The sequence below is a fragment of the Pyrus communis genome, chromosome 8 (assembly GCF_041283825.1).
Source record: "Pyrus communis isolate YQ-2024b chromosome 8, ASM4128382v1, whole genome shotgun sequence".
Lineage (NCBI taxonomy): Eukaryota > Viridiplantae > Streptophyta > Magnoliopsida > Rosales > Rosaceae > Pyrus > Pyrus communis.
Window position 1 is genome coordinate 22,989,628 of NC_142572.1, and position 12,216 is coordinate 23,001,843.

Consider the following 12,216-nt stretch of genomic DNA (forward strand, 5'->3'; position numbering starts at 1 on the left):
AACTAGAAAGAAGTATGATGGTGGGCCAATGTTGACCTTAAATATCTTAAAGTGCGTTCATTAAAAGAAAAGCTAGGCAGCAATGTTTGCACTGATTCTCGAATGATCTAGGTTCTATATATTTGAATGCAAAGGGAATAGAAAATCATAATTTTTAGTTTTAAAATGCTCTATCAATATATATGTTCTTTTGACCTTATTTTGAATATTTGGAGGATAATCTTTAATTGGAATTCTTTTTTCGGGGTGTTACAAACCAAAATAGAAAGGAACGAAGTTATCCGGAAAATGTAGAAGCATCGAGTGATGAATAATTATTGGGATGAATCGCGGACTAAGTCGCTCTCTTTAAGACATTTTGCGGATCTGCCCAAAGTGTGCAAGCAGTTCACAAACGCCACGTCATCTCCATTATAAAACAGTCCAGAACCTTCTTCTAATAAGATTCTTCCTTGCACAATGGAAGAACCTTCGAACTTGCATGGTACAAAGCCCCGTTAATAGCAAAAGGGTTTCATCAGCAACATGGACTGGATTATACAGAGACATTCAGTCCAATTGCTAAGCCTATCACTATTAGGTTACTTCTTACTATGACAGCTAAATTCGATTGGTTTTTCAATCAATTGGATGTTAGAAATGCCTTCTTACATGGAAATCTCTCAGAATACGTGTTCATGGTTCAGCCCCTAGGATTTGAAGATCTCACCAAGCCAAGTTATGTTTGTCAACTGCACAAATCATTGTATGGACTTAAACAAGCCCCTTAGGCATGGTATGACAAGCCTCATACTGCTCTTTCTTCACTTGGGTTTCCTGGTTCACAAAATGATCATTCCCTCTTTGTTAAAAATGATCCTACCTATGTTGATGATATACTAGGTACATGTCCTGATCCTCAAGCTTGTAAAGCTACAATCTCTTAGCTTAGTACATTGTTTCCTATCAAAGATTTGGACCCCTTCACTATTTTCTTGGCATTGAAGTCAAAAGGTTATCCACTAGCATTTTTATCTCTCAAACCAAATATATCTTGGATATGCTTCAAAAAGCCAAAATGGATGGTGCAAAACCCTGTGCCACTCCTCTTAGTACTTCATCTTTGGATCATGACTCTCCATTATTATTAGACCCTGCTGAATATCGATCACTTATTGGTGGATTGCAGTATCTCACTTGGTCTAGGCCTGACCATTCATTTGCAGTCAACTTGGTGTGCCAGTTTATGCATCAACCAAGAGAATCACATATCCAAGTTGTAAAGAGAATTCTTAGGTACCTGAAAGGTACTCTTGAACTTGGTCCCTGGTTTCCTAAAATTGCAACATCTCTCAGCATCAATGCATTCTCTGATGCTGATTGGGCAGGCTGCCACTTAGACAGAAGATCCACCGGTGGTTTTTGCGTCTTTCTAGGCAATTCTCTAATTAGCTGGAGTACTAAGAAACAGCCCATTGTGGCTCGATCTTCAATTAAAGATGAGTATAGGTCTCTGGCAAATTCTGCTGCTGAGATTACATGGATTTACAAGCTCTTAGTTGACATTGTTCTGCAACTTCCTTCCTCTCCCAAGCTTTGGTCTAACAACATCTCAGCAATTCAATTAGCTAATAATCCTGTCTTTCATGCTCGAACCAAGCATGTTGAAATTGACTATCATTATACTCGGGATAAGGTTTTATCCAAAGCAATTTCAGTCCACTTCATCTGCACATAGGACCAAATTGCTGATATCTGCACAAAATCTTTGTCCAAAGCTCGATTTCAGCTTCTCAGACACAAACTAGCCCTTCGACATCCTCAGTTTAGTTTGAGGGGGGGGGGGGGATATTAAAGCTAATATTGTAAAAGATAAAACTTAGAATATAGTTAGTTTTATCTTGTGGTGTAATTAGTTATGTGAGCTGTCATTTTCATAGGTTTATTTGGTTGTATATATAACCATCAGCTGTAATCTTATTGATTAAAGAAATGCAATCATAAGTTTTCTATAAAAAAAATTACTCCTAATGACAGTTATCTCTATTAATTAATGAAACTTTCTTTGTCAACCAAAAGAAGGTGAAAAGACAACTAGTTTTCTATCACACAAAAAAAAATGATGGGCAATAATGTAACTTCACATGTCCAAATTTTATTGTTTTTTATTGAAGTCTCACATACAAGTGATGTTATAATATTTAAAATTAAAAAAAAAAACCAAAAACAAAAACCTCCCACTTCCCCCCCACGTTCTCTGTCTCTCTCTCTTCTCCCTCTCCTTCTCAGTTTCTAAAAAAATGTGCTCATACACACAAAGTGTGTAGACAAATGTTAATATATATTTAATATTTCTAATAAAACAAATCATAAATATATATTATTTAAATAAAAACATGACTGCTCCAACACAGGGGTCTCTCTCAAAATTATCTGAATCAACTTTTGACTTATTTTGTTGTGGAGTAGAATTGGATCAGAACTATTTGGAATTGGAGGGGAACTGTTCGGCCCCTTTTGTTTTTAATTAGCATTCTTTGAAAGAAAAAAAAAAATCCCTAAAACTAAAAATCCTAACAAATTAACAATAAATATGTATCAACTAACACTAAAATTAAGTAAGAATTAACATTAAATTAGAAAACTTACAGAAATTGCTATGGAGGGCATGAATTGGGTCATGGACAAAATCACGATTTGAATACGAAGATATTGAAAACAAAAATCAAAGACTGATTTAGCAGTGTTTTTTGTTTGAATTTCCTACTTTTTTTTTGTTGATCTATCTTTCTCGGGATTTTTGACCTACATTACTTTTTCCTTCCTAGACTTCTGATTCATTCATGGAAACAAAAATCAAAGACTGGCAAAGTAAAAAGTGAAAAACTTTCCTAACGCAACGTAAAACGCTTTCACCTCTTCCTCTTCCCTTTTCTTATATAAACACTCTTTCCTTCCCACCAAATCCCACACACCATCTCCTCTCTCTCTCTCTCTCTCTCTCTCTCTCTCTCTCTCAAAATCCCAGCTTTGAATCCATGGCTCGATTACCACCATCATTGTTAATTTCTCTGTTAATCATCCTGTGGCTACAAACATCAGGTAATAATCTCTAATCCCAATTAACTTCCCAGCTTTCATGCAAGTCTAAGTCCAATTTTGTTAATTTGTGTACTAATTTTGCTCTGTTTTATTAACGTGCAGATGTTGTTTCAAGGACATTCACAATGGAGAACAAGTGCGACTACACAGTGTGGCCGGGGATTCTCACCAACGCCGGCGTCTCACCTCTTCCAACCACCGGCTTCGCCCTCCAAAAGGGCGAAACGAAAACTATCTCCGCCCCAGCCTCGTGGGGCGGCCGCTTCTGGGGCCGAACCTTCTGCTCCCACGACTCTGCCGGCAAATTCTCTTGCCTCACAGCCGACTGCGGCTCAGGAAAGTTAGAATGCTCAGGCAACGGAGCCACCCCGCCCGCCACTCTCGCTGAATTCACACTCGACGGCGCCGGCGGGCTTGATTTCTTCGACGTCAGCCTTGTGGACGGGTACAACCTCCCTATGCTGGTGGTCCCTGGTGGCGGCACCGGGACCAACTGTACGAACACCGGCTGCGTTACCGACCTCAACACCAGCTGCCCTTCCGACCTCAAGGTCACCGGTGCCGACGGAGCTGAAGCAATCGCGTGCAAGAGCGCGTGCGAGGTGTTCGGCCAGCCGGAGTACTGTTGTAGCGGCGCGTACGGTTCTCAGGACACATGCAAGCCCTCTCAATATTCTCAGATTTTCAAGAGCGCGTGCCCGTACGCATACAGTTACGCTTACGACGACAAGAACAGCACCTTCACTTGCGCCGGTGGCGACTACACCATCATCTTCTGCCCATCGCCTAGCACCAGGTAAATTTACGGAATTATCTTTTACATTCTACCACCTCACATTTTCACATCAAATTTCATATTAATATTATAAAATATTATACTAAGGTGGCAGAGAATCTTGTGTCAGCCACCAAATAGATTAAACAAATGAAGGTCAAACGGTCTTTTAAATAAAGTGGTATAGAAGAATGAGGATATTCTTCGAATTCTTAAATCATATTCGTTAATCGTATATATACTATATATTGTAGTTAGTTTTTATCAAATATTATTCATATTTAATTTTAAATAAAAGTATTAAAATGATTTCTAACCGCACACACAGTTTTTATCAAATATTATTCATATTTAATTTTAAATAAAAATACTCAAATGATTTCTAACCGTACAATATATGATAAAAATATGATTTAAATATTCTCGTGATCCTCACAAAGAAGATTCGAAGAGAATCCTCGTTCCTTATAGAATTCTACATGCGGTCTCTGACGCCGGAGCAAAACGCAGATCCTGATGCTCTTTTGGGAATCTAGAGATCCGATTCCCTTTCTTAATTAATTAAAACTCAACACACACTCCAAAACTCGTCACATTATTTTTGCAACGGTCCATTATTTACATTTTTCATGGTATTTATTTTTGTAACTGTAATTGTACTGACTGGGAATATTGTGCAATTTTACAGTCAGAAAGAGTCACAGAACAACACACAGCCGCAGCCGACAAGTACACCGCTATCGGCAACCACCTCAACCTCGCCGCAGGAGATAAACAACACAATGAAGTACGAATGTGGCTCAAACGATTCATTTTCGGAAGTGTCCATTCACACATGGATCCATGTGTGTTCGTAACATGGATCCATGTGTGTCCGTAACATGGACCCAAACCCAATTCAGGTCGTGAACCCTTCAACTTTCCTTTTTTGACCATTTTAATTTTGCGGCCGTGGTCAAATTATATGAAGGAATAATGGGATGAGGATAATGTAAATAATAAAGCGTTTAGAATTTTGATTATTCAAATATGTGGATGGTTATGCATAAGATGTCCTTAATCATTCACTTTCTCTGTGTTTAATATTAACGTTTGAGAAGTAATTTTCGCAATCTCTCTCTATCAATCACCACATTTTATATTTTCATGAAAAATTATGTCAATTATCACAGTTTTTTTTGACCAAATTTTGTGCATCAACAACGTTTCTATATTTTCACGGACATGTATTCATAATTATAGTTTGGAGATTGTGAGTATACATGCTGGCTAAACTAATTATGTTAGAGTTTGCAATGACCCTATCATCGGTAATAAATCCCCTAACTAACTTATGTTGACATTATGATACATTTGCGTCATCCATGGCATTCCATGGTTATTCTTTCTTTTAATTATTTGATGTTACCATAATCCTTAGAAACAAATATCCCTATGGACTTTCTTCTCATCATAATCAAAATATACCACAAAACTAATTAAGAAGAACTTGTTTCAATTGGTGAATTGAGATTGTCAAATGTAAATTTAGCTGTCTAACTAATGCATTGGCGCATCCCATATACAAGTAAATTATAGAATTCTCGACGATGTTGTATAACAATCTTATATTAACCTTGTACAACAGATATTGCATATGTGTTAAAGATTTTTTGGAATAAAATTTGTAGATTGAATTGTAACAAGTGTCTGTTTATACAAATTTACTTTCAGTAAAGTGTGGCTCATTTGATTGTTGTAAGTGTCAAGTGTGTAAGCAAATAATAATAAGGTTAAGATTATATATGTGGTGGGTGGTGGCCGTTTGAGGTTTCGAAGTGGCCAAGGGAGGTCGGTGTCAAGAATCAAGTAGCACACGTCCTTCATTTGGCGGTGCTGCTGCGGCTGCTGCTGCATGCGCATGGCAACTTCCGTCATACGCACGGTGGCTCATTGGCTGGCTTGGCCTACCTAATCCACGCAACCACCACACCACACAATAATATTTCTAACCCATAATTTTATTGATCTTATTTTATTAAATTTTTAATCATATAAATTATGTATATATAACTCACTGTGGAGCGCCGTATATTCCATTCCACTCTGGTGTACGTGTGTGTGCCCTTTTAGTTATTTTCTGGTTCGGATCAAGAATTTTCGGCATGTGTCCAAATTAGCTTATGTATTTAACATGTATGTTCATGCGCGACGAGTTTCATAACAGTTATTTTTGGGGTGTGATATGATAGTGATCTCGTATTTACCGTTTTATGATCAAGTAATGATTGTGTAAAATTTAGCACTTTTGTATTTTTTGGCTCAAAAATATAATTGAGAGCGTCATCTGATCAATACATGATACGAAACAATCAATACAAAGACGCAAGTGTATATGTGTGTGTGCGCGCGCACGTGTATCGCTTCATGAACAGTGAAGCTGAATCCCATTTATGTCTGTTGAACCATATATTTTCACAAAGTAAAAATAAATAAATAAAAATATAAAAGAAGTTGAGTAGACGTGGAGATATGTGGTGATTGCAAGTGCCTATTTTTAAGGAGTGAAAACAATATGGAGGTTGTTGATTTTTATCCCTATATATATATATACATACATATATATATATATATATGTATATAGCATAATAAAATCACTTGACAACTGGAGACGTGGGTGGTTTTCTACGAGTATCCCACTGTGCAGAGTACGTGGTAGCACTCACCCACTAACCACAACTTCCGTTTCCACTGTTCGCCTATAAAAGGCACTAAGCCAAAGCAAAGGGAGGGAGGGCAAACGGCTGAGAGATAGCAGAGAGGAGCAGCGAAAGGAGAACCAAAATTCTGCCGAAATTCAAGAAGGTTTGCAAAAGACAAAGTGCAGAGGAAGTGAGAAGCGAGCAAGAATCTCTCTCAATCATAAACGAAGACGAAGAAGTCCAAGTGAGGGAACAAAAAAGTACAGAGGAGAGGTCCCAAGACAAAGAAAAGTGAGGAAGAAAAAATGGGTAACCCCATCTCATTGACACCAAACATTAAAAAAATGGAGTTTTAACAAAAAACTCACTGTATTGTTCACTTTAACGAAAAATCATATTTTTACACTAAAAAATCATCCTGGTACTATTCATTTTACCCTTTATTTTGTCCTTATTATTAAAATTCAAAGTTTTCAAATATTTTTCATTAGTTTTCCTTTAAAATGAAGTTTTAACAAAAAAATCCACAGTATTATTCACTTTAACGAAAAGGAAGTCAAAGCACCATCAAGTTCCCTTTAAAAAATCAAGTGAATGTGACATGGCAATTAAAATATTTAAAGGAAAACTAATGAAAATGGTTTGAAAACTTTAAGTTTTAACGATAAAAACAAAATAAAGGATAAAGTGAATAGTATTAGGATTAACGTTTTAGTGTAAAAATGTGATTTTTCGTTACAGTAAACAGTACTGGAAGCTTTTCGTTAAAGTTTCCAATATTCAATCCTTTTGCCAAAAGTGGAGCATATCCAAAAACCACCAGAATGCACCATGCTGAATGTTGGTCTGATTCTAGACTACATCAAAATAGCTGCCGCTTGCCTCCAAATCATGGGGCTAATTGAATAAACCAAATTCTAGTGGTACAAAACCACGAAAATTATTCAATGGGTCACCCACCCATTCAATCAAGTTCCAAATTCCAAATTCGTTTGAGCCAAATTCATTCCAAATCAATACAAGGGCTCTAAAACCCTTCCAGATTGTCATACTCAAATTCTAATTAATGGGTCATTTGCCTATTAATTATTCAAATCTCAAATGGTACGAAGCCACATCAAGATTCAAATAACACAAAGTTGCTCCAAATTCAAATGACATGAAGCCACGTCAAGTTTCAAAGGGCACCAAGCTGTATCAAATCCCAAATGACACAAAGCCAAAGAAAAATCTCAAATGGCATGAAGCCATGTCAAAATTCAAATGGCACAAAGCCGTATCAAATCCCAAATGGCACGAAGCCCTATGAAATCCCAAATAGCACGAAGCCATGACAAGTCTCAAATGGCACGAAGCCGTGTAATGCTCCAATGGCTCAAAGTCCTCACCTACAGGAGCCTAAACTGCACAAGGCATCAAATGCTCCTTGCATGCACGAGCTGAAACTACACAAGGCATCAAACCCCAACAAATACATAAAAAACTACGAATGACTTGATCCCTCAACGAAGGTATGTAGGCAATCTAGGGTTCAACCTAGGTGCAGTCGCAAAATCAAAAACCCAAAACCCCAAGTTACGATTTATTCATATTGGAATCAAAGGGTTTTTCCTTTTAACGAAGGATTGTAATTAATAGATGCATAGTCTAGAATGGGTCAAACTCAAATTGTGTCGAGTGAATTATTTGTTTACATATTGTGTACAATTTTTGCTCAACAATGTCCAATCAAGCTCTACTACTTGTTGTTGAGCCTCTTAGAGATGATGAAAAGCCATCGAATCCGCTACTACTGATTTAGTCAAAATGCAATCGGGAGACCATCGACAAAGAAGAATGCTAGAGAGACCAAATTTTATACTACATTTGCAAACCTAGCATTACATGTCAAAAATCTAGGTAGCATGCTTCAATCGTCTGTTGATAGATTTCGACCATCTGCAACGAAAGTGTTTGGGTATTTGTCAATAAATTTTGACTTCATTCCTCGACATAGATTTTGAGAACATGCATATGAAGTTGTTAACATCTATCGACAAATCTCGAACATCCAAAATGCTTTTTGATGTCAAAAACATTTTAGTCATACTAGAACAACTCCCAAACAAGAGGGTCAAGTGAAACAGACCAGCCCAAATAACATGTGCTGAGTTTGAAGGCCACCCAATTCAACTATAGGCCGTTTGAAGTCTTTAATAATGGGCCTGGGCCTTAGCTTATTTATTCCAGCGAGAGGGAAAGGGAGGCGATGGCTGCTCACGCGGGACGGCTTCTGAGGCAATGGCCGATGTGGCAGCAGCATTGCTGCTCAAACGCCGCCTTCCACCACCTTATCTTCTCCCCCTTACTTCCGGTCACCACCAGAACCAACTCCCGTCGTCCGTCTTTGACCACCGTCCACCTGGCCACTCGCGGCGTCCATAAACTATTTCGCGGGCTCAGACCGTCCGATTACCAGGACGCCAACACCGCCAGTTCGAATTTAGGTTCGGATTCGGATGCAGTCACGTACAAGAGCCACAACGAGTTGAAGCGCCACGCCCGACGCGCCGTCCGTTGGGCTATGGACCTCGCCTCCTTCTCCACCCCTCAAATCAAACGCATTGTCAGGTTCACCCCCCTAAAACTTCAAATTTTGAAAGAAGTCCCTGTACATTTAGTCATTTCGAGTTATGGATTTTAATTTGATGGGGATGCAGAGTGGCTGCTCTGGACCAAGACGTGTTGGATGCTGTGATTCTAGTGAAGGTGCTTGGTTAGTTTATTCTTTTCTGTTCAAACGAGTGTTAGCTATTTATTTCAGCTGTTGCAGCTAAGATGTTTGTGTTAATGCCGCAGAAACTAGGACCGGATGTTCGAGAAGGGAAGCGAAGGCAGTTCAATTATATTGTTATGTGATGCAACAACTTTGTGCCCTGCCTGGAATCTGTTTAGTTCAATCATTTCTTACATTTGTGTATGCATTGTGAATTTGTGATCTTATCTTACAAAGATATGTTCAATTCGTGTTAAGGGAAACTGCTGCGGGATGTGGAGGCCGACTTGATGGATGCTTTGATTCAGGCTACGAAAGATAACGACAAAAGTAAGCTGCAAGCTTTATCAGGTCCGGAGACATTGGGGGTTGATGATGTTGCCGACGAAGAAGAAGCGGAAGAAACTGATTATGAGGAGGAAGAAGAGGTACATTACATTTACTTTGTTTGAAATTGTGCAAGAAAGATTGCTGAAATTAGGTAAGTTGTTTATGGACATGTTTCATCTAATTACTTGCATCGAATGCAGGGTTCTCACATTGATGAAGCAACCAGATGGTTTGATGGTCTGATCAGTAAGGACATTAAGATCACCAATGAAGTTTATTCAATTTCAAATGTTGATTTTGACCGTCAGGTAAGTTGAATGCCATCTCAACATCAGTGTCTTTAATGTCAAATAATGTGTTTAAACAGTCATAACATGCTTCCTAAGTGTAAAAGGTTTTCAGTTCCATTGCTGCCTCGGTCCCTTGTACTTTTGTTTTTCCGCCACATCCTTAATGGAGTGGGATGGTCTGATTAAGTGGCACTGTTGATTTACCGATAAAAGTCCTTCGCGAGGGCTGGTTATGGAGTTGGATTCACTTGAACCACCGGATTATGTAGAAGCCCAGCCAGTTTATATTCACTTGAATCAGTTGATTAACTCTCATGCCAATTGTTCCCTTATCGTAAGGGTGCATAGTGTTCTTGCTCTGTGTTGCTAATGCTAGCTTCACTTGACAGGAACTAAGGAAACTTGTCCGAAGTGTGCATTCTAGATTGGAACAGAAGGTTGATTTGGAGGAAAATACGGGAAAGATTGATGCAGCGAGAGTGAGTGCTGAAAAGGCATTCACCAGGTTCCTTCGTTGCCTTGCTAAACGTAGCCTAGAGATTGATATATGATATTTTAGTTTCCATCATTATTTATGTGTCATTACATAATATTTCTTAAAGAATGCAGTTTTTGTTCTCTTGGTTGTACAGTGCAATTTTTTTTTTCTTGCATAGATTCACGTTGTCTGGTCTCGGTAACAACGTAGTTCTTTTTTAGTAGTCCAAGTTGGTTAGTAATTCGTTACACACCAAGTATTTCTAGATTGTAGTTAGCCACCATGGGCAAAGGAGTTGAAATTCATAGGTTATACGGGCATTGGTGCAAACTGTGTTGTCCAGTATCTTCCATTTAAGTTGTACAAAATCATTTTCTAGCAGTTGACCCAGGGTGTTCAACCCATTGGCATGTCTAGGTTACGTTTGTCTAATCTAAGCGGCGTATGCACATCCTATAGTCTTGTTACTCCGCGTGGTTTTGTTGTCGTTGTCCAGTATGATTTAATTGTCTGAACAATGAACTTTTAGGCTTAATCCAGACCGGCTCCGCTTTGTAGCCTCAGTTTTACTAGTTGAATTGTTGCAACAGAAAACGGAAAAAAAGAAGTGTAAAGGGAGTTCTGTGTTAAATGTTGAAGCATAGGATTTGGGTTTAAATCATACCAAACCAAAGCTTGGACTGACTATCAACCGCAGGGAAATGAAATAAAATCGTTCTACCGGGCCTGTACTGAAAACCTGAGGGTTGAAATTCACGTTGTATTTTTAAAAGTCGGTCCATTTGCCCTCTGTTATCTCAATTAGATTACATCGTATAGGACCTGGTTTAGGATGTGTTATTCCGTACAAACTCCCGCACCACGTGGCTGTCCGGCCAAAGATCCATCGAATGGGACCAGAAGGGGAGGGGAAGGGGGTAGAAAATAGGACAAAAACATATTACTCGGGAGAAATTTTATTTAAACCAATGTAACATATTTCTACATCCAACTTAAATTTTAAATGTTAATTGTCTATTTTATCCTATTGCATAATTACTATTAAGTACAAAATGAAATTAATAATAAAACTCAAATTTATCAATCAACCCAAACACTATAATTAAACCCTACGATCATTCTTTGTTTATCATACGTTCATTTCGGCTAAAACTCTAATAGCTGTCATAGGGAAAACAAATTTTTTTTATTGATGGATGGTGATTTTGAAGTTTTGAATCCTCTAATCAAGGTATGACTCAATTTATGAATATTTTGTTTGTTTGATTTCAATTTTTTAGAGTTTAGAAGATGAGTATTTTGAATTTTGCATGTTTCATGTACTAAATTGGTATTTACGATTTTACACGAATAGTAATGTTTTTGACATTCAAACACTAGAGACTAACCAAGATGCATCTTGAAATACAATATAATTTGCAGCCTTTGATATCCTGCAGGTAAGTAAGTCTTGTGTCTACGACATATGTGCTTGTAAATTCAACATTTGTGCTTGTAAATTAATGTGTGCCACAAATCTTAGGCTGCTGGTGGTTGTCTTGCATCTTTAAGGCCTGGCTGTTGGTTAGACTTGTACAGTGGTACTGGATTAGTTGGATTTTCATAAGCAAAATTTGCAATTGATATGCGAGTGTGCAGTTTCGAAATTACAGAGATATTATCTTGTCAAACAAATAGTAATGTTTTCGAACAAACCCAATTGATTACTAGTGCTCCATGCACTTCATGAAGCCTATAGAAAGATTCTTATGAAAGGGTATGGTAGCAGACACATATGCTTATGAGACAAAGACCACACAAAGAGAGATGTTGATGCATGGTTTTTG

The 12,216-nt window shown here is 38.0% G+C and overlaps 2 protein-coding genes across 7 annotated transcripts; both read left to right on the forward strand.

The window, feature by feature from the left end:
- Positions 1-2,961: 2,961 nt before the first annotated feature.
- LOC137718292 (thaumatin-like protein 1b) lies at positions 2,962-4,968 on the forward strand. 2 transcript variants are annotated; one of them, XM_068457810.2, is made up of 3 exons: positions 2,962-3,081; positions 3,184-3,877; positions 4,545-4,968. In XM_068457810.2, exons 1-3 carry the CDS (start codon positions 3,018-3,020, stop codon positions 4,711-4,713), a joined length of 927 nt encoding a protein of 308 aa, XP_068313911.2. In that variant the 5' UTR covers positions 2,962-3,017; the 3' UTR covers positions 4,714-4,968. The 2 variants fall into 2 exon arrangements, with proteins under 2 accessions (XP_068313911.2, XP_088555066.1); XM_088698940.1 differs by lacking the exon at positions 4,545-4,968 and having other exon boundaries at positions 2,967-3,081; positions 3,184-3,881.
- Positions 4,969-8,770: 3,802 nt separating this feature from the next.
- LOC137716741 (uncharacterized) lies at positions 8,771-10,530 on the forward strand. Of its 5 annotated transcripts, none has more exons than XM_088698935.1 (6): positions 8,771-9,147; positions 9,237-9,292; positions 9,376-9,465; positions 9,551-9,720; positions 9,823-9,930; positions 10,302-10,530. In XM_088698935.1, the coding sequence occupies exons 1-6, from the start codon at positions 8,786-8,788 to the stop codon at positions 10,461-10,463; spliced, it is 948 nt and encodes a 315-aa protein (XP_088555061.1). In that variant the 5' UTR covers positions 8,771-8,785; the 3' UTR covers positions 10,464-10,530. The 5 variants fall into 5 exon arrangements, with proteins under 5 accessions (XP_088555061.1, XP_088555063.1, XP_088555065.1 ...); XM_088698937.1 differs by having other exon boundaries at positions 9,376-9,426; XM_088698939.1 differs by having other exon boundaries at positions 9,237-9,285; positions 9,376-9,425; positions 9,549-9,720.
- Positions 10,531-12,216: the final 1,686 nt, after the last annotated feature.